This window comes from Gigantopelta aegis, chromosome 9 (genome assembly GCF_016097555.1).
Source record: "Gigantopelta aegis isolate Gae_Host chromosome 9, Gae_host_genome, whole genome shotgun sequence".
NCBI lineage: Eukaryota > Metazoa > Mollusca > Gastropoda > Neomphalida > Peltospiridae > Gigantopelta > Gigantopelta aegis.
The window spans coordinates 79,120,766-79,143,914 of record NC_054707.1 but is presented as its reverse complement, the minus strand read 5'-3'; the positions used below and the strand labels follow the sequence as shown (position 1 = coordinate 79,143,914).

Sequence of the window (23,149 nt, the reverse complement as noted above, 5' to 3'; positions counted from 1 at the left end):
TAATCAGTTAATAAACAAGTGTTTTGTGAGTTGGGAGTATTATTGATAACTTATTGTTTGTTAGAAAAAAATAAAAGTTTTTAAATGTGTATGTGCAGATGAAAACAATAAAATCAATCAATCAATCAATCAATCAATCAATCAATCAATAAAAGTGTTTTAAAAAATATATGTATGTAACCTGTTCAGATGCAAACAATAAATAAGTAAGTAAATAAATAAATAAATAAATAGAAATATTAAAATTTAGAAATTTATTTAAAATTGCACGTAAAACTTTTTTTTAAAGTGTTTCTTATTTTACTTTTGTTTTGTTTTCTTTGTTTGCTACAAATTTAAATAAATAAGTCTTTTTTAAAAAGGTAAATTATATTTATTTTCTTCAATGCAAATCGATGTAAAACATGTTACTTAATTTAAAATTTAGAAATTTATTTTAAATTGCTGGTAAAACTTTTTTTAAGTCTTTCTTATTTTACTTTTGTTTTGTTTTCTTTGCTTGCTACAAATTTAAATAAAAAAATCTTCTTTTTTTTTAATTAAAAGTAAATTATATTGATTTTCTTCAATGGAAATCGATGTTAAACATATTTTACTTAATTTAAATTATATTTAATTGCAACTCTGTTTTTAATTTATTTTTTAGTAAATTTAAAAAAATAAATTTGTTATCTTTTGAATTAAATATTAAGTGTAAAAAGATGTCATACAGATTAATTACTAATGAAAGATCTGTAATACCAAATAAAATAAATAAATAAATAAGAAATTTCTGTTGGAATATTTACATGACATGTTATTTATTTATTTGTTTTTAACCTTACGAAATATCAGTTTTTGTTTGAATTTACTACACACATGTATCCATTACTGTCTAGATGATTTTATTTTTAATTGATTGATTGTTTGATTGATTAGATGTGCATGGTGTAAAAAGAATAACTACTTTTATGATCACTATCATCACAGCTGGATAGCAAATTATCAACCAGCATGTTCAGTATGCATAAGTGTTCTTTATTGGCATATTGATTTTGTTTTCATTGGTATTGGAAACTAAGACTCTTAAAGGCACTAACGTTAATTATTTGGCAGTGTAAAATATTTCAGGATGTTGCTTTCGTCTCTCTTTTTTCAAAGCTTTACCTGTAACTTAAAACTTCATGCATAAATTATTAATTTTGGAAAATCCATTTTGAATTTGTTTAGGGTTTTACAGGGTTCTTATGCATTCTGGAAATCCTGGAATGTCCTTGAATTTTGTGATTTTAAAATCCAGGCCTGGAATGCCTTGGAAAAAACCATTAAATTTTATTGTGTCCTGGAAATTTGAGCAAAACATTTAGTGGTTATATATATATATATATATATATTATTATTTTTTTTATCATATAATATCTTACATTTTCAGTGCAATCAAAGTATGTGATATTTAAGAATTTAATAACTTTGCAAATTAGATGTAAATTAGTCGAGGTGTCAGTTCTAGTTTTATTGACATTTAAGCAAACGTACTTGGGTGACACTCCATGATTGATGTATGCATTCATAGTCATCAAATAATTTTTTTTTATTTGACATTGAAAGCTGTCCAGCATTGAGAAAACAAAAAACGTTAGGCATAACTTTATTTTGATGTACGGAAATCCAAAATAACGCCATTCGAGTTTGACGTTATTTCCATATTCTTACGTCATTTGAATATCTAGTAATGGCGGATTGGAATTAAAGTTGCGTGTACAGTTTACAAAACACGTTGCATTAACCTTTAGACTACTGGATTAATTTTTAACAAAAACCTCGTTGAGTGGGTACAAGTTTATAATTTTTACTCACATATATTCACTTAAATGTTTCATAAATACATGAAATAAAGTTCATATATGAATCGGTAAGTATTATTTTCGTGTCTTTTTTTGTAATTTTTATTATTTTAGATCGGCTAATGGTGATTAAAATTAGGCAAAAAATCGAAAAAGTTGCGTTTACTTACGGGCATTTGTGGCCAGCTGTCCAGTATTTATGTCCATTATTCCCAATAACAGTGGTTTTTTGACCAGAATTTTTTTTAAAACCCGAACTACGATTCATATTGCAATATTTGGTAATTTTCGTTGTTGGTAAAACGATCAAATTTATTATCAAATTAGCTGTTACAATCAGCTATTGATCCCTGAAAATTACCGCGACGTGCCGCCATTGTTGTCAAGCGAAAATACTTGCCGAAAACCACTTTTTGAACTCAAAATTTCAAGGTATTTTCATTGAAAAAATCAAAACAAAAACCACCATTTTGAAAAAAAAACTTTTTTCTTTAATTATATTTCCGTTTCCGGTGAGTGTCGTGTGCAAAACGGCGGGAAATATGAATTGGGGAATGCACTGTATACAGTGTACAGTATATCGACTGACGTGACGTCGGGCGAGATATCTCGCCTGCAGTAGTCAGAAGGTTAAGCTTGAGCTTATATGATAAAGAGATTATTACCCTCGTGTATTTCGGTACCGTCAATATCATATATTAGAAATAAAAATAATGTATTATGCTCGCCAGAGGCTTGCATAATACAATTTTTATTCCTAATATATGATATTGACGATACCGAAAAACACTGGTAATAACCTATTTATTTTTATTTAAAATTTTTTTGCATCTTTACTTTTGTTGTCCTCATAACCTGACAACAATTTGTTATAAAATCATTCATTTCATGTCCTGGAATTTTTTTGAATTTTTTTAAGTCCTGGAAATGTCCTGGAATTTTATATAAACATTAGAATAACAAACATTTATATATCATCTTGTACACTATGAATGTTGTATGAGAAAATTAAATTGATACCAAAGCCTAAGAATAATATGATTTCATTGGCATATCTTACATTATACCTTAATTACTAGCATACAACTTGTATGCTAATCAATCAGAAATCATTTTTGAATTGCGTATGACAGGCTTATCACCATAAACAAATTATTTAGTAAAAATGAATATATTCAGATGGGAAGCACTTATTTTTAATTAAATACTGTACCAGGCAAAGACTATTAATGACATCCCTGAATTTGCTATAAATGATGTGGGTTTATGCTATCCTATTATAAAATGTTAAAGGAGTCTAGTGTTGGATTAATGTACCCTACTCACTTTAACAAAACACAAAAAACTTAGCAATTATATGGATTGATGTGTATAATACATTTTCACTGTCCATCATATGACATGTAATTCATTATGGCTTTACCATTCTAGTTAAAATCATTAATACCAATAATAGACTTAATAATCTGTTGAGATATCTTGACTTTGATCTCTACTCTGACAAAGTGAATTCATCAGTTAAAAGTAAATAATTAACTACTAAATCAAATCTCATTTATAAAGCTGTATTTTTTTCATGAATACCAATTGTCCGTGTCATTCACGTCTTGTAAAGATATCACTTCACTGTGTTGGCTGCAGGCCTCATTTGAGCGCTGTATTTTGACAGTGGTAAAAACACTAACTGTGCAGTTATCTGAACACGTTGAACCAATTGATGTGCCAGTCTTCATCAAATGGTGGTGCTAATCAAGCTGAATGTGTTACTGTGCGCGTTTTATTTATCCTTCAGGTGTCAGTGATCCTATTTCAGTTAAGACACTGCATCATATTAGTTATTCACTGTCTAATTTCAATATCTGTTTCTTGATTATATTATTATTGAGAAAGAGGGCTATATAATAGCTTGCGTTCAGTTACAGCTTTACATATCCATGTGGGATGCTTTGTTGGAAAGGTTAGTTTATTTTTGTGCAATTTATCTTAATTGTGATAAGGTTGTTGTCCTTTAAATACAAGTGTCTAGAACATCTGTTGCCTATAGTATTACAATACGCAATTGTTGGGGGGTTTTCTTGTTCATTAACTACAGGTATAATAATATTTGAACAGTAATACCATTCAGATATGGCTTTATTTATATATATAATTAAAGAATCAGTATGGTGCTGTTATTTAAGAATTGACCACAATTATTTTTTGGTGCATGCATGTATGAACCTAAAAAACAATGTGCACACTGTATGACTCCGCGTAGAAGGTTATTCAAGAGTATGCATATTGTTTTTTCAGTTCATACTTGCATGAACCAAAAAATAATTGCAGTCAAATGTTATAATTAAATTTATATGCATACTTTAATAATGCATAACTGAATTTATTTTGTTTAACTTTAAATACGCCTGTAATATTGTTTATGTAAACTTCATTGATACTTATGTTGCGTAAGAATGTAAACATTCATTCACTATTATTTGAATCGGGTGATATTTTGATAAGCAACACCATTTCCCCTAGCTGCTGCTATGTGCATTTTTACAGATCATTTAGTTATATTGGAAGGAATTGTCTGATTTGTGTTTAGTTTATATATTTTTTAATGTGAATGAAGGGAATGTGTCTAACATTTATGCTGTTGGGGGAACCGTTTCGCCAACAGCAGTAAAACAATGCTTACAAGTAAGTTACAGGCATGAAGTTTCTTCCATTTCTTTGGCCACTGACCAAATCTCATTTCATGATTAGCGAAGAGGAGTTGTTGGGGTTTTTTAATCAATGCCTATGTACATGTCTACTCAGCTATAGCATTTTCCATTAATTTGTCGTATACATTTTTTTAAAATTGCTTTTGTATCTTTCACATGTGTTTTCTTCAAAATATCTAAATATGGTGGAGAGGGGGAGGGGGGGGAGGGTTCAGTGTGCTTTTTATTTACTCTTTTATATTTAATCATTCCAGCCAGTGCACCATCACTGGTATATCAAAAGCCACGGTATGTGCTATCCTATAAAAGATCCCTTGCTGCTAGTGGAAAAAAATTTAGCAGGGTACTATATGTTGAGCAGGGGCCTAATTCACAAAAGCTCTCTTAGGCTCTGCTAGACAACAAAGCATCCTCTTTGCAAGTCTTTTAGCATTGCACTGCGAGATCGCAAAGTAACGAGAGTTTAGTGAATTAGGCCCCAGGTTTTTTCTCTAGTACCATAGATGAAATGTCGCAATTATCTTGTGCTTGGTGTCATCCTTAGTACTTTAGGTCTATAATCATGGGCAAGATGTACCTTAAGATGCGTGTACTAGAGACGTTTTGTTTCTGGTATGAACAGTTACAAGTTCGATTTAAAGTGGACGACCTGAGAAATGACGAAAAGTGACCAGATATTCTCTGTTTTCAGGTTCTGGATGAGCAGAAGAGAAAAATTCAAAGTGAAATGCTGCAACTCAAGGTGGCGATGGAGGAGGAGAGAAGAGGACAAGTTGATAGTCAACATCATCATCATCAGTTAGCTCATCATTCCATCAACCACCTGCCTCATGCCATAACACCCGTTTCCCATCCACCTCATCATCCTGTGAACCCATTACAACCGCATCTAGCAGCAGACAACCACCCACATTTGGCATCCAGTCATCTCGCCATGCAGACCCTGCCTCCATTCACGCCAAGTGCCATTCCCCAGCCCAGCTTCGATCTTCCATCAGACATCATCAGCCTGCAGTCTAGTCTGGGAAACATCGACCAACCCATTGAAGTATCAGACGTTCACTTGACCATCATACAGCAACTCGATGCAGCTAAACGGAAGCAGGAGGAGCTGGCGAAGATCCGCCTTCATCTGGAACAGCAGCTGCGCTTGTGTTCCATCAAGGAGCAGGCTGTTGCACCCATCCACCAGACCGACAACAGTTCACACGCATCTGCTGGGCAACCTGCTGGCATCGGTCTGGTGTCTCCTATAGCAGAGTGCAACAACAATGATCTCAAAGACAGTGTGTCATGCATTCCTACAGAATGTCCACCCTGCAGGCAGGAACATGAGACTGTGGACACCGGCAACATCAATGACAATCACTGCCGCAACAGCAAAAGCAGCAGCAGTTCACAAACTGCTGTGACCAATGAGCCGGAAAATGAAATGGAAGTATATCGTGCTGGTCATGATGCTAAAACAGAACATGTGTTGATGAACACAGAAACAAGTCAAGCTAGTGAGAATGTGCTAGGCGGGACATCCTCTGGAGGACTTGAAGCGTCAGATTTCTCTTCAACATCTTGGTGTAGAAGTCATCGGAAGTTTAAGAGTAGAGACAGTATGTTTGAATTGGTAATTCCAGGACAGTCAAAATCTTTGGAATCAGTAGTTCCAGGACAGTCAAAATCTTTATCTCAAGAAGAGAATGTTCAGGGGGGTTTCCATCCAGCTGATGTAGAAGTACCACCAGACCGAACAACAGATGTTAATGATCAACACTCTGATTCTACATCTCCCTCTGAGACACCCATTGAAAGTGCTAATGTTTTAACTCCAGACATTTTCCTCTGTAAGAAATCTGCTAACATTGTCCTTCCAAAGCCAACAATTCCACAAAAGTCAGAATCGAGGAACACAAAAGCCTGTGAATTTGGGAAAATTGCACCTCCTATTTGGACACCATTGGCTCTAAAAGTGGCAGCGAGCTTGACATCTTCATATCCTACATCTGATGTAGCTGCTGACTTGCCGACAAGCGAATGTGCGTCAAACACTACATGTGGTGAAGGTGTTGATCTAACAAGTAAGTCTCCATCACACATGGTAACATGTGTTCACAGCGCTGATTTGACAAGACGAGAAGACCTGAACGTGAACAATAACAGTGATGTTTTAACAACGGGCGTCATTCCTTCCCACGTACACCGGGAATTGTGCAAGCTCGGGTCTTTGTCACTGAGAGCCAACCTAACACCAAGCAGATGTCGGATTCCAGAGAAGACGACCACGATGTTTAGCTGCAGTCTGTACATGGATGCTCTATTGGATGACGAGGTTGCTTTCTTCTCCTGTCGACTGAGAACATATTTCTGTGACTCCAGTCAGGACAGAGGCTGTCGTGACCCAGTGGCCATGACCCTGTCTGAAGGCGATGATATGGTAAGTCGGTTTGCTTAATGCTGAATAACATTATTTGTTACAACACTAAAGTATTTTCCTTCTTGTCTGATACTTCAAGTTATTTTGGTGTCATATGTAGACTTGGGTGGGAGTGGTTATTGATGTAGGCATTTTTATATACTCGGCCCTTGCGGAATTAATCAATGCAGATGTAAAACACTTTTCTTTTTCTTTCTTAATTGGACATCAGCATTTGTTTTGCTGATGCATTCTATTGTGAGAAGATGCCATTTAAAATACAAAGACTGAAACAAAGTGTATTTTAGTTGAAGCAAACTACTTTTGCCACAGTGTTTCAGGGCTCTCCCTGGATAAAAAATTACCTGTAGCCAAAACATTAGCCATATGGAATTTTTATTAGCCATATTGAAAATGCTTTAGCCAAATTTTTTTACGCAGTACTGTATAGAGTATTTATGTACAGTGGACTCTGTCTAATCCGGATCTTTGCGTAAACCGGTCCATTTCTAAAGCCCCGTCCAGCTACCGTTTATCTCTTAGGTATAAATCTCTGCCTAATCCGTACTCTGTCTACTCCGGACTCCAGATCAAAAATCAAGAACGAAAGAACCGTTTATGCATTAATTACCTCTGTCTACACAGGATTGGGATTTGACTGAACGACGGGCTGCTTAATTAGTTGAACAATGATTGTCACTTGCTGGGTAATCAGGACGCCGTCGCAAGATCAAGTACAAAATGTAATCACACTTGTGTGAAGTTTACTCTTATTGCGGTAGGTCGTTAGATCTGAATTTTGTATTCAAATAATTTGATATGATATGAATAATATGAAAATGCATCTTTTTCAGCTAATTGTGTACAAACTGGAATAAATCTGAATAACAAAACCGTATTCCCTGATCAAAATCAAAGACAGCAATTTGTGTAGGGGTAGTTAGTATATTACTTTAATTTTTCAGTTGGGGGGGGGATGCATTATGTTCAGCGTTGGAAGCCAGTACCCCGTGCAACCACCCACCGCCACTTCTAAGGCCTGTGACATTAAATTAACAAACATGCACAAATATTGGGGTGGGTGCATTTTTATGGAGGATGGGTGTTTTTTTCTTTCTTCTTTTTTTGCCAAATAACAATTTGAGAGCTTTTTTTTAATTATAAATAGAGAGCTCATTATTTCTTTAAATAGCAATCTTTATGTTAGATTGAATTGCTTCTCTTTTTTTTGTCTATCTTTCTTTCTTTATTTTTCTTTTAAGTAACCCATCAATTCCCCACCCCCAACAATTTTGTAATTTGTGCCATGTTGTTGCTGTTGATTTCAGCGTCGTGTTAAATGCTTGTTGTGATTTCTGCTTGTAAAATACCAAGGCTAAGAATGCTGACTTCACGGTATTACAACTATTCCATTTATATATGGATTTTAAAAAACCCGTTAATAAAAAAAAAAATGTATGGTCTTTTTAAAATCTAGCTAACTTATTAAATGTCACCTCACAGTCTTACAAATTTATATCTAACATTATCTAACAAATATGATTATTGTAAACTAATTTTATTCAGTGTAGTTTAACTGCAATTTATATAAATACTGCATGTTCATTTCCCACAATGGCCATCTGTATGCTTGCTCTCAACCATGGGTACGAAATTAACAAAGACAAAGGAAATAAATGAAACTGCAGTTAAGTATTCATTGATGCGAACAACTATTGTTTTTTTTACAAATTTACATCAAGGTTTACTTGTGTGTAATCGTATTGTTTACTGTCCGCAATGTTGTCACTTGACACATGGGTCTCAGCTGACTCTGAAGCGTAACATATATTTGTGCTGAGAGCAGTCCTCAATTCAGCCATCAAACGTTCTTCCTAACGTTTGCTAACTTTTGATTGAAAAAAGAAATGTTTTATTTAACGACACACTCAACACATTTTATTTACGGTTATATGGCATGAGACATATGGTTAAGGACCACACAGAGTTTTGAGAGGAAACCCGCTGTTGCCACTACATGGGCTACTCTTTCCGATTAGCAGCAAGGGATCTTTTATTTGCGCTTCCCACAGGCAGGATAGCACAAACCATGGCCTTTGTTGAACCAGTTATGGATCACTGGTCGGTGCAAGTGGTTTACACCTACCCACTGAGCCTTGCAGAGCACTCACTCAGGATTTGGAGTCAGTATCGGGATTAAAAATCCCATGCCTCGACTGGGATCCGAACCCAGTACCTACCAGCCTGTAGACCGATGGCCTAACAACGATGGCCTAACAACGACGCCACTGAGGCTGGTAACTTTTGATTGTTCCCCGATGTTTGGTTTACGTGAAGCGCATAAACCAGTCTAGCGAACATTTTGTTTTTACTCTGTCTGCCTGAACCCTGCCCTTGGGATAGCCTACATGTCTTTCAGCCCTGAACTAGCATGTGTATTCAAATTGACACGCATTGTCGGTCTGTTTTTATTACTTTGTGGTTCAACAGGGGACAATATTTCGAAATCTGAGGTAACCGGAAGTCGGTTCACATGGTTTTTACCTAGGTAACCAATTGTTCGGTTACGTGAATTATATTTGCGTAACCTGTGGATTACCTGATTGGTTACCTCAAAGTTACATTGAAATTATATTTAAATACATAATTTTTAGCTCAAACATAAAGTTAAAACAAAATACAAAAGAAAACGTTTTATAGAACAGTTTCTTTAATGCTTACAAATTGAAAGAAGTGACTTGAAAATGTTTCTTTTGTTTTCGTACGATCGTAGCGTTGTAGATTTATTATTATTATTATTATTCACCATTTGCCATCGGGATCGCAAAAAGTAATTTTTAGTTGCCCGAATCTAAAAACCACTGTCCTCGGACATCGGGCCACCGTATTCTATAACCTCTGTGCAGCTTGCGGAAGTTAACGCTATTGTAAAATGACTAAATATCAGCCCAGTACTGAAACAAAATAGATACATTTGGAGGAAAAATGCCCATTCCCTGGTGTATGATTAGACTAATAATTTTCTTTTATAAATAACAAATAAAGGCTACCATTTGTCACTGATATGTAAAATGTAGTATACAGCAAACTGAAAAAAAAAAAAACACCCACCAAAAACCCAAGCAACAAATGTCCAGTTCCTCTGAACTATAAAACAGGCTATTCATTGGTGCATGATTAGATTAATAAACATAAATCTTATAATAACATAAAAAGAAAGACCACAATAATTTGACACCGATATTTTGTGGTGGTGATGCTACTTTCACTTTATCACTGGTACTTCTATACTACAGTGACGTTCCGATTTACGGTTCGCGTAAATTTAATTTTGCGTCACCGAAACGCGAACCGTGAAATATTGTGCCCTGGTTCAAATACTGTAAATCATGTAATTAATACGTCATGATATTATTGCGTCCATACACAAGTGAACAAAAATGCGTATTTTTATTAACGCTTTGGGCAAAAGTCCACATCACATAAAAACCACAGTTATGTTGTTATTATATTGTTTGGGCTTCATCTTTCATGTTAAAAGAAGTCAGTATATAGTTGTTTTCACAACTACTGCATAACCTGAAGCTAATCGCATGGTGGGTCGACAAGGAAGCCCTAATTACTTAAAGTAGTGTAATTAGTATAAGTACACCTTATTGTTAAGGGTATGCCTCACACTTTTGATTGCTTCTAATTAATCCACCAGTAGGAATAAAAGGTAAACGGGTTGCTATTACAGGGCTCAATATTTCACGCAGACGTATTATTCTAACAAATGTTTTAGACTGATTTTATACACTTGATGCGCAGCACAGGAATAGATGTTAACAAATGCGATATATTGCAACAGTGACAACTTGCGACCAGTCTAAATTAAATGCCATGTATAGTGTCGAGCCAAATGGTTTGAAGAAATATGCACGGATTGTTGGTTACGGTTATATAATTTTCTACTGTTTCATTTTTAAAGGAATATATTTAGTAATAAAATTTGTTGATTATAATTTTACAAATGTTCAAAACAGTTTAAATATATCCAGTAATCCAGAAGTGTAAGATTTTTTTTTAAATACTCACATCGCAAAATGAGCTTTTTAAAAACAAAACATTTGGAACATCACTGTATTATATAACCGCTATGATATTCCAAGAAAGTGAAAATAGAATGGCAACATCGAAACGAAAGAAAGATTCTTGGTATTCACAAAAAGACGTTTAACAAAAATTGTTTTTGTATTTTGTTTCTTCTTTATATTATAAAAGTTTTATTTTATTTAGAAGTATTATAGTAAAATCCTGCAGGTTTTTTTTTGTATTGGGAATGAGACTAAACAAAATGTGTCAGGTTATTATTGTGTCGATGTGTTTGCCACATTTTTCACATTAATTACTTGTTCGCATTAATTTCATGATTTACAGTACTTTACAAAGTTAAAATAACAAGCTACAGATATTTCAGACTTTGCTTCCATACATGTTGAATGCATGCCGTTAAAATTAATAACCGTGATTATTAAAATAAGCAAACATCAGTACCTTGCTGGTCGCAAGATCGTTATTACGCTAATTGAATATTTGGTATTATTATGTTTGAGGTATCAGATAGATTATGTAACCATTTGTTCACATCAGAATATAGAAAATGGCTTAGCCAAAAGTTTAGCCAATGGCTAATTTGGCTACCGACAGCATGAGCCTTGGTATTTGTTTACTGAATTCAAGTTCTACACTAAATACAGTGAAAAACAAGATATATATTTTCGCTTTTGCAGATATAGAATTTTTAGCTTTACAATTTTATTTACATTTATTTAACATACAAATTAGTTTGTAATTTAATTAATTGAGAACAGTAATAATACAAAGTAATTGATTCAATGTGTATTTTATTTGCAAACGAATCGGACATGTGTGCAATAGTTATGATAATAACATAAGTTAAATGTGTTTTAACTAATTTTGAAGAATTGTACAAGAAACATTACAAATATCTCTTGTTTAATAATCATGTTTTATAAATAATTTTTGAATTCCAACTTCATGTTAATCACTTTTATCAAACTGATACCATATGTGGTTATTTCAGCATTTTGTTCCGGTAGTTGGGGATGGCACACACAATGGACCTTTGAGCGGATCAGCATTCTCGTTGTATTAGATCGGAAGATGGACTATGAAATATGTATTCATACAACATAATGGCTGAGGATATTCAGTGTTAGTGTGCGGTGTGTGATTGTGAGGCAGTTCGCAACTTACTATTACTGTAGCTCTTCCCAGCTTCCATGAACATTGTTTTTTTGTAAATAATTTCAGGTTCAATTGAGAGGGGTGGGGGTAGAAGTTTTTGGAAATAACAAAAAAGCACTGTTTTTGTTGGCAATTTAAAAAACCCAATCAGTTCAAAAATAAATAGATTGTGGTGCATACCATAGTAAAACAAAAATGACGTTCACTGCAGCTGAGAAGGGCTATAACCGGTTCCTCGGTCTATTTACTAGACAAATTTTTGTTTTGTTTTAAATCTTCATAACATGTAGCTTATATGTTGAAAACATTTTAAATGTGTTTTACAAGAAAAAAAGAGAAAAGCATTGTTGTTGTTTTTTAAATCTATTATTATTATTATTATTATTATTATTATTAAAATATAAGATTAAAAGTAATGCTAGTTTTTGATGCATTTAAACAAGAAATAATACTGTTTCACTAATATTAGGTTACGAGCTGCTGTTGTGTGATATACATGTACATATGTAATTTAGCTAGTGGAACTTATGCCTGGTGCATTAATCTGGAAAATGGCAAATATGCATCTATTTATCACACATTGTTTTAACTGTGAGATATCATTATATTGACCCATTCAAAGTTATATACATCTGTGTACCACACATTGTTTTAACTGTAAGATATCATTATAATAATGATCCATTCAAAGTGATATACATCTGTGTACCACACATTGTTTTAACTGAGATATCATTATATTGACACATTCAAGTTATATACATCTATCTGTGTACCACACATTGTTTTAACTGAGATATCATTATAATGATCCATTCAAAGTTATGTGCATCTGTGTACCACACATTGTTTTAACTGTGAGATATCATTATATTGACACATTCAAGTTATATACATCTATCTGTGTACCACACATTGTTTTAACTGAGATACCATTATAATGATCCATTCAAAGTTATGTACATCTGTGTACCACACATTGTTTTAACTGTGAGATATCATTATATTGACCCATTCAAAGTTATATACATCTGTATACCACACATTGTTTAAACTGTGAGATATCATTATATTGACCCATTCAAAGTTATATACATCTGTGTACCACACATTGTTTTAACTGTGAGATATCATTATATTGACCCATTCAAAGTTATATACATCTGTGTACCACACATTGTTTTAACTGTGAGATATCATTATATTGACCCATTCAAAGTTATATACATCTGTGTACCACACTGTGTTTGAGATCATTATATTGACCCATTTGGGGTTGCATGAAAACTTATTTGATTCTTTAAGGAATCACGATCAAGTCAACCTGTGTTAATCAGACCATTTGTGTAGTGAATGTTTGGCACTTGGAGTTCATTCCGTAAAATATAATATTTCTCCCTTGCCCTTGTATTTAAATGCAGTAACTGACTAATAAAGGTATACACTTGCTAAAAGAGTGAAATGTAATGCCAGTTTTTCCAGAAAAGGCCAGTAATCACTCCCGCTCCCCACCCAACTTGGAAAGTTTTAGGATTGTGGCAGATTGATCGCTTTAATGTAAATAAATGGAATACATTTTATATAAAACTTCACATGATTGCTCGCCTAGCATCATTTCAGGAGAGGTATCTTTAGCTTACCTTAATTTTGTTCATGCCAGACACTATTGCTGTTAACCACAATCAAAGAAATAACCTGAAATGTGTGGGGGGGTTTTGTTGTTTGTGGGGTTTTTTGTGGGGTTTTCTTCTCTTTTTTTTCTCTCCAACTCTGTTCTTTATCCGCTGGCTTTACGTGATCACTGCCATTTGATAAACCGAGTTCAGGTATTGACTCTGTGATATTGTGTAGCTAATAAATAAATGTTTGCAACTTTTTACAAAGTAAACCGGCCAGATACAGGTATTACGTTTTCAACGGTGATAGTTCAACCTTTCTGTTACAGATTTGTGTTTAGATCAGTTTCTCAAAAACTACAAGTCCTAGGTTGGTGAAACCTGATTTATTGTTTCACCTATGGATGTTCAATACGGTTTACCAATAATTTTTATGGTAGGTGAGACATTGTTCTTGTTATCTCTTGATAATCATAAATGGATTCTTTTTATGCAATGATAACTTTGAGGCAGCTGCACAATAAATTTCTCTTTTTGTCTTTTCTTTTTCTTTTTTTGTTGTGTGAGGAGGGTGTTGTTTTGTTGGGTGTTTTTTTTCATATCTGTTTGTTCAAAGTCCTAATTTGTCACACAAGCTTGTCATATTCCTGTGTGTTCTAATGGAACAAATATCTTTAATGTGTTTGTTAGGAAATGATATTGGTCTTTTCACATAAGATATTTCATCACTTGCAAAACTTCAAACCTGTGTATTAAACCCCCAGAGAAAATGTCTTCTACTACAGTCATACTGCATTTTGTAAAGCATTTTTCTGTAGTACAGTATAGATTTGTCAGATTAAAAGAATAAAAAATTAAGATGAATATTATGATTTTACAATTAAACTTATCATTTTTAAAAACCCCCACACAAAACTCCCCAAACAAACAAGGAAAACATGTCCCTGGCTCATTTGTAGTCTATTCCTAACACACAGTTATTAGCAATTATATGTAGGTTATTTTGCCCTTTGACTGAATTAATGAACGGCACCTTGAGCATGTACAGGTAGTTAGTGCTGAATCCATTGTCTGTTTTCTATTAATACCATTATTCCATGCCTTTTAGAAATATGTTCTTTTAGTTTTGTGCAATATGTAATATAACAATAATAGCGTTAATAGCTGCAGATGTTTTTCTGTAATCCAGATTAGTAAAAACAGCCCTGGCTCACATAATTTCTTTCATTCTCTCTCTCTCTCTCTCTCTCTCTCTCTCTCTCTCTCTCTCTCTCTCTCTCTCTCTCTCTCTCTCTCTCGTAATATAATTTAAAAAATTATATATATTATAATAAACATTTTAAAATGTTAAACTACTAATGTGGCTTGTTACATGTTATAGCAGACTAAGTGGGGTTTAAAAAAAAGAGAAAGTCATAGACAAAGTTTACATCATTTCCTCTCATAATGTAGCAGCACTCCATTCATATTATAATGTTGTTGTCTTTTTGATAGGGATCCGTTTTACGATATGTTTGTGTTTCTGATGTGCTGTGATACAAACCGACAACTGTTCTGGCAAGAACATTCTTTTTGTTGATTTTTATTGTAAACTCTGTTAATATCTCGCCATGTCTATATTTTGATACTAGACTCCACCAATTTACTGGTTCTTTGTGTATGGGATTGTTACTTGTTGGTTTTTCTTGTCAAAATTTGTCACAGTGATAAATATATATAGGCCTATATATATATATATATATATATACAGTTTGAAGTTGTTTGTAAATAAATCAAATGAATACCCATGGTTAAAATATATATTATAATGAGTCTGTGAAAGCAGCCATTGGCTGAATTGGTTGTTATGTGATTGTGAACAAATGACTAATGCCGCTTGGCATACCATGCATGAAGGTTGGAGGTGGTTTTACTCCCTGTCTATACATGTATGTACCAGTAGTGTAACACTGTTCTCCACTGTAGCCTTCATTCCACAAACATAGCCTTCATTGTTCACCAGGTGTTAGTCACTTGATCAAAGGTTTGGCCGGGATTTAACTCAGTCGGTTGAGTACTCGCATGAGGTGCTTGCGTCGCAGGATCGAACCACCTTGGTGGATCCATTCCGCTAAATGGGTTTTTTGTCGTTCCCAAGCAGTGCACCACAACTGGTCAACTTTTTCTCTTTGTTTATCAAATGTTTTGTCATTGACTGTAACATATTGCACACATAACCATTATGTCTACTACGGTGTGTTTAAGAAAAAGTGCATTTCAGTTGTCATTCTAAATCTGTTGTACTAATGTTGATATTTGTCTTTCCTTTAGTGTTTTTAATGTAAGCAGCAAGTCTTCTGTAAATGACAACATTGTACTATACTTAGTTATTTTTATTTTTTATTTAGATACAGTTAATATTTTAGTATTAATATAAATTGAATGTTCCTTTTGAACCCTGAGTGCAATAATTAGCTGTAAATTAGGCAGCTAAAAATGGATTCATGTGTTAGGTGTACATTATATTGTTGTCTAGTGTGTAGGACAAAACTTTAAATTTATTTATTTATTTATTTGTCTTTTTAATTAACATCATAATTTAAAGTTTGGTGCAACAGATCCATTTTCATTTCATCATTTTATTATTACTGTAAATTTAGCAAAATCCAAATAAGTAACATTATTAGTGACATAAATTTAGCGAGGTAGTTATATCAGTAATTGAAAAAAAGAATAAAGCTTAAGATGAAGCTTAGCTAAAATAATATTGTTGACCAGTTTTGATGTTAAAGGTCCTATGTCAAAGTTGAAATGACAATATTCCGTTAATCTCACATTTATTTGCAAGAACTACAAATTAATCAATCACACACATAATATTTCCATAATTAACTCAATAATAAATAATTGTTTAAAGTCGAACAACAAGAGGGGTTCCCAAATAATTTGTGGCTAAATATAGCATAGTAACTATCTTTGTCAGTTGTTTGCAAAGAATTATAGAAAAATCTTCGTGTGAACGTGTACACATAAAACAGTGACATCACTAGTTAATTTGTGTGACACACTCAGGATTCCCCCCTAAAATAAAAGTTTTTCTACTAGTAAATGGAATTATTTGGTTGTAATTTTTTATAGGCATATAGCTGAAGGTATAAACTTTGTTTTAAAGCAAAAAATATATATATTTGGCGGGACCCTCCATTAATGCAACTTTGACATAGCACCTTTAAGCAGCTTACAGATAACTTAAAATTTAGTAGAAAATTGCAGTAATGTCCCTGCTGACTACCTATGGTTGTGTGCTATTCTTTTATGTGGTCAGTTAATCACCAACAAACAATTTAGACATTTTTTTCCAGAACAGTCTGTTGTACGTCTCTTTAAGTTTACTGTCGTGAAATATTAGCATCTTGTATGGCCTTGTAAAATACGCTAAACTTTTATGCTGGCTAACATTTCCTGATTTACAGTATGTATACATGTTTAACTGATATTATTAATATGCAAGTTTTTTGGGAGGTTTTGTTGGGTTTGTTTATTTGTTGGGTTTTGGGGGTGTTTTTGTGCAATATAAGCTGAAGTTTGGAATGTATATATAAATCCAGTCAGATACAGGTATTGTCTTATGTTGAAGCTGAACTTTGTCTTATAGTAAACATTATGACAGTTCAAGTTGAATAACAATTTTTTTATGGATTAAAGTTTTTGTGTTTAATCTGGATGAACATTAAAACATTTTTTCTATGTCAAATCTACAGCACTTTTAGCATTTTGTTGTAATATTTTTAGCTAATCTGTACTGATTAATGATTCTTTTTTTTTCTTTTTTCTTTCCAATGTCCATAGATGTTACAGGCATGAGTTTTTGAAAATACATGTAATGTGCATACAGACTGATGTTTTTTTTAATTTATTTTTACAGGAGCATTTTAGGTGTGGATGTTCATAATACACACAGACCCAGCTTTTAACAGGCTTCTTTTTATGCATTTTACAATTTTGTTTTGAATAATAATTTGTGACCTGATTTTCCACAATACATGTATTAATTTTTATTAGCCACTGTATTTACCTAGAACCTGCACAATATTGATGTAAACACGGTTTGCAGGAAAACGGTCGTAACTGGCTGGAAAAGCATAGTAAGCAAGCTTCACTTGAGATCAATACAGATAGCACCAAAACACCGTGACTCACCAATTGCAGATCAATACTTTCTGGTACTTTGTTACGTCAGACAGTAATCGTGTCAAAAATACATGTTACAGAGGACTCCACCTCATCAGACACTTGTAGGCTCAGTCTCTTAATACATGTTACAGAGGACTCCACCTCATCAGACACTCGTAGGCTCAGTCTCTTGCTCCAAGTTGATCCCCACACCAACGGTTGATTGTCTTAACTCGGCAATTCACTAGCCAGTCACGACCGGTGTAGTGGTTGGGTCATCGGGTTTGCACTCTGGTATCAGTTCCCACCCACATTTAAGACTTATACAGTTATAACTATGTCTTAAACAACGGCCCATATTGCAGAGGTGTTTGGCCAGAATATAAATATGCTCAAACCTTATTTGAATATAAATACAAAAGTTGTTAAAACAAAAATGAACCTTGCATAGTCTTAATTACTCAGTTTTTCTTTTTATTTATTTTTCTTTTGAGTCTCCTCTCCTCTCTCTCCCTCCCATCCCTCCCTCCCTGTCTCTCTCTGTATCCCTCTCTCTCTCTCTCTGTGTGTGTGTCTTTTTCTCTCTCTCTCTCCCTCCCATCCCTCCCTCCCTCTCTGTCTGTGTCTGTTTGTCTCTCTCTCTCACTCTCACTCTCACTCTCACTCACTCACTCTCTCTCTCTCTCTCTATCTCTATCTCTATCTCTATCTGTGTGTGTGTGTTTCAAATGTTTTGTTCACCATAAATAATTCATTAGGAGTGATTGATTGTCACAGTTGTTAAAATTTGTAAGTATTGTTAATTTTTCGTCTGCTTGTTATAGAAATGTGTGTGTGTGAACTAGGCACCTAGCCAAGCTCTGTAGTATAAGCAGGCACCTGTTTAGTCAAACTAGGACTGTTAGTACAACTAGCTATATAGTCCGGCAGCTATACACAATTTTTGGACCAAATCTGGTTTTGTTGTCTATAGGTGGGTTTTTTTTTTTTTTTTTTTTTTTTTGCTGATTTAGTAAGACTAGGGTTTAGATTTTTAAAAATGCCAGTTGACATCTTGTCTGCTTTGAGCATTTTGAATGTTTTACTTCCCTTCCCTATTTTGCATGAAATTTCACAGTATTTTCAAAATGATTAAAACACTGATGATATTAATGACCATTGTACCCCATACATTTTTAGCATAGTGGTTATCATAAATATTGTCCTTGAAATGACCTTGACCTTGCTGACCATACCCATAAGGTATTTTCAACCATTTGGAACCAATAGCAATAGATCACAAGAAAAGACCATACCCATCAGATCATGTGCATCACTATCTAGGTATTATTTGCAATAAAACCTATTTTAAAATGTTTTATAACAGTATTTGTTATATACAATATACATTAAGTAAAATAAAATCATAACATTATACTATGATCATGTAATGTTAGAAACAGAAACACACTAAAGTTCCATAAACAATTTTGCTGTATTCTGACAGTGCTTTCTTTCATGTCCACATTTTTTGTTTCTCTATAAATAATGCCCATAATCTATGACATCAATTGTCTATCTTACTGCATAAGATTAGAACTAAACAATGTTGGATTCGAAGATGTTTAGCTCCAGGTCTGGGACTAAAGTTTCCCAGTACAAGTCCTCCCACTTGAACTTTTAAGTCTAGATCCACATCTAGATGCAAAGCTTTCTGTTGATGAAGGTGCCGTAAATGACAGTGTTGAATCTACTACTAGTGGTAAAACACAGACACCAAAGAAAGTACCATCATCTATGGTCGCAATTTAAAAATACATTGCCACTTTCAGCATGGCAAATATTCGAACAGCACTGTTGAAATGGCAGATCAGGAAAGCTCTTTTGCTAAAGGACTGAATGAGGGGATTCTGATTCGACTGAATGGTACAAAAACCTCTGGAGTCACTGGCTGATACCGTCTTGGTTTTGTCATGGCATTTTAAAGAAAGCACTCATCGTCATATAAGATGCCATTGATCCAGAAGAAGTAGATCTCGATCTGAAAGTAGATCTCGATCCAGAAGAAGTAGATCTCGATCCAGAAGAAGTAGATCTCGATCCAGAAGAAGTAGATCTCGATCTGAAAGAAGTAGATCTCGATCTGAAAGAAGTAGATCTCGATCTGAAAAATGTATATCACGATCCAGAAGAAGTAGATCTCGATATGAAAGAAGTAGATCTCGATCTGAAAGAAGTAGATCTCGATCCAGAAGAAGTAGTAACTGACAATGGGCCAAGATGGCCACAACAATAGGGAAGCTAAGTTACTACATTACATTTATTTTTCACTAGAACATAAATTATTTAAAAAGCACAATTACTATTTTTTTAAAAAGACACGAAAATAAAGGCATAATCCAGATTATAATTGCAATAATAGTGTTCTAGGAAACTACTCCATTTTAAACGGCATTTTGCCTTAGAGGTAAAACAAAGGTCAAGATCACTTAAATGTCAAATTTATTAACCATTATCTTGATATTATAATCCATATGAAGGAGTTATAGATCATTCAGTGTTTTATTTATAAGAATATTTGAAATGTTTTGTGAACATGTTTTAACAAAACAAAAACAAAATTCTTTTTTGTTTTCTTATTTTTTTTTTGGGGGGGGGGTGGAGGAGGGAGGGTTTAAACAAGCTAAAATACAAATTGCTCAAGGGTGACAAAATGTCACCTGGCAGTTTCTGGATTTGTTTATCACCAACATCTTGGAACAAAAGAAAAAGGAAAACAACATATAGAAGACAAATCCATGTTCAATTAAACTTCTGTCGGACTAATATAGGAGTTCAGTCCTGTCCTCTGCTTCCAGTTTACTTTTCAAATGGTATAACTACATTTATTATTGCTTCCAGTTTACTTTTCAAATGGTATAACTACATTTATTATTGCTTCCAGTTTACTTTTCAAATGGTATAACTACATTTATTATAGGATACCTTTTCTTCCTCTTCTTTCTTTTCATTATCTGGTCAGTTTTACTTAGAAATTTGTGCAGTCAAATTCAGTGTTAAGTCATTAAACAATAAAGTTGCACACCCTTTTTTTTAGCGTAAGGAAATGGATACCAAGTTTAGTTAGTTTATAAACCTGTAACATTTCTGGATTACGTTATAATGGAGTGGAACAAGAGTGTGCGACACTGAAATGGAAAATACCCTCCCAAAGATACGACTTGAGTCATCTCCACAAAAGTTATTTCTTAGAGGTACATGTGGGGTTTTTTTTTCAAATTATGAAAAATTAATTTTGTGATATGACCAAAAACACTGGATGTTTGAAAATGGATAATCTAAACAATAAAATGTAAGTAATGTCTGATTTGAATTATCACAAAATGGCTCTAATAGTAATGGTGAAAGAAATATGCAGTAGTGTTAAAAAAAACTAAGGTCTGTCACTTTAATTATAGTCGTTTATTTGAAGTGACTGTTAACGTTTATTGAATTGAAACACTCAGTTTGAAGGCACTTCCCAGACAGAACAGCAGATATCACAGCCTTTCTATACATCATTGATTTAACTGGAAATAAAAGATTTTTAGTATTGTTTTTGTAAGTGAATAAACTATATTATTAGCTTGTTTTCAAATGAACATAATATATAACATATTTTACAATCATACAATTATATGGATGGAATGAAACATGATCTGACATGCTTTATCCCTGTGTGGTTTAGACAGCAAATATAGTTCAACAGTAACATGAAAAGATGTAATTCTGTTAATTTATGCAATTTTTCCAAGAAAGATGTTTTGCGGAATTCATTTTTATCCATCATGTATTTTTCACTAACAATTTAATATTTGTACAGAAATATATACTTTGTTTATGTGTTTTACTTGTTTACAGACCACTGTAAATTATTCTCTTGCTGATGTTAAAGGTGTAATGATATGGTGATAAAAGGTCCACAGTATGATGCACAGATTTAAGGCAGCTGTATATATTGTGAAAAGGCTGTAATTGCTGAAAAAAGAATTTACACCAACAACTTAAGGTCATTGTCATTACCAGTAAATATTGTGATATATATAGTTTTAGTATCTATATCACAAACTACCCACTTCATTACACCTCTGACTGATATGCTATAATCCAGAAAACGGTTTCATGTTAAACTTGTATGCCAAAATGCTTACATAATAAAATCCATTACATATATATTTTGTTTGTTCTCCCTTTTAATAGATGTGGTTTTTAAGGTTTTGTTGGGATGTTTTGGCAAAACAATTGGAATGATAAAGTATAATAAACAAGTTGCCAGTTATAATGGTTATTACCCAAGTGAAATAATGTTCACCTGTCAGGAGCTTTAGCCACCAGTTCAAAGATAAACTTGCTTACTATAGTTTTGAATAAATCAGTCGTAGAGCACTACTGTTTGCTAACTTGAGAACTTTGTATCCAGATCTATGATCATCCCCTCCAAATACAAAAGTTTTCAAGACCACTAGACCACATTGATTTATTAATTTTGTCTATTGGATGTCAAACATTTGGTAATTTTGACATTTAGTCTTAGAGGAAACCTGCAACATTTTTCCATTAGTACTATAGTAGCAAGAATAGCACATATCAGTCTTTCAAATACCAGTCGTAGTGCACTGGCTGGGATGAGAAATGGCCCACCCACAGGGATCGATTCTAGTCTGACCACATTAGGAATTGGGTTATATCCCTCTCCCCCATTCAAATATTACTTATTTATGGTGTTGCACGAGTGGCTGTTGGATGCCATTTATCTCACAAGTTTTACAATGTATCCAACAAGCCGAAAGCAAATGATACCTTTTTAAACGAGTTGACATAAATGGTATCTAATGGACACTAACGTATTATTCTATTTCTTGCATATCCTCAAAAACCTGATATTTACAATCCTTTGCACTTGTAGCAGACATGATTGCCAGGTTAACCATATGTCACAATGTAATCGATTTCCACCATGCTGGTTTTTTTTTATTTTATTGGATATGACATTGGTGACCTGGTCATCACCTAGGAGCAGCCAGTCTTATGTCTTGACATTTTTAACATATATGTGTGTAAACAACTGTTATAAAAATAACACAGAAATGAGAATCCAATTGTGTATAAATGGGCTAACAACCAATTAAATGCAAAGTTGGGTGATAGTTTTGTATAAATTTGGCAGAACATAAGAAC

The 23,149-nt window shown here is 33.6% G+C and overlaps 1 protein-coding gene across 1 annotated transcript in view; it reads left to right on the top strand.

Moving 5' to 3' along the window:
- LOC121381048 overlaps positions 1 to 17,676 on the top strand; it is a 103,267-nt gene extending 85,591 nt beyond the window's left edge. Inside the window, exons 12-13 of the mRNA XM_041510130.1 lie at positions 5,220 to 6,956; positions 12,022 to 17,676. Coding sequence (XP_041366064.1) covers positions 5,220 to 6,956; positions 12,022 to 12,093 — 1,809 coding nt within the window. The 3' untranslated portion in view covers positions 12,094 to 17,676. The remainder of the gene's footprint in view (positions 1 to 5,219; positions 6,957 to 12,021) is intronic.
- Positions 17,677 to 23,149: the final 5,473 nt, after the last annotated feature.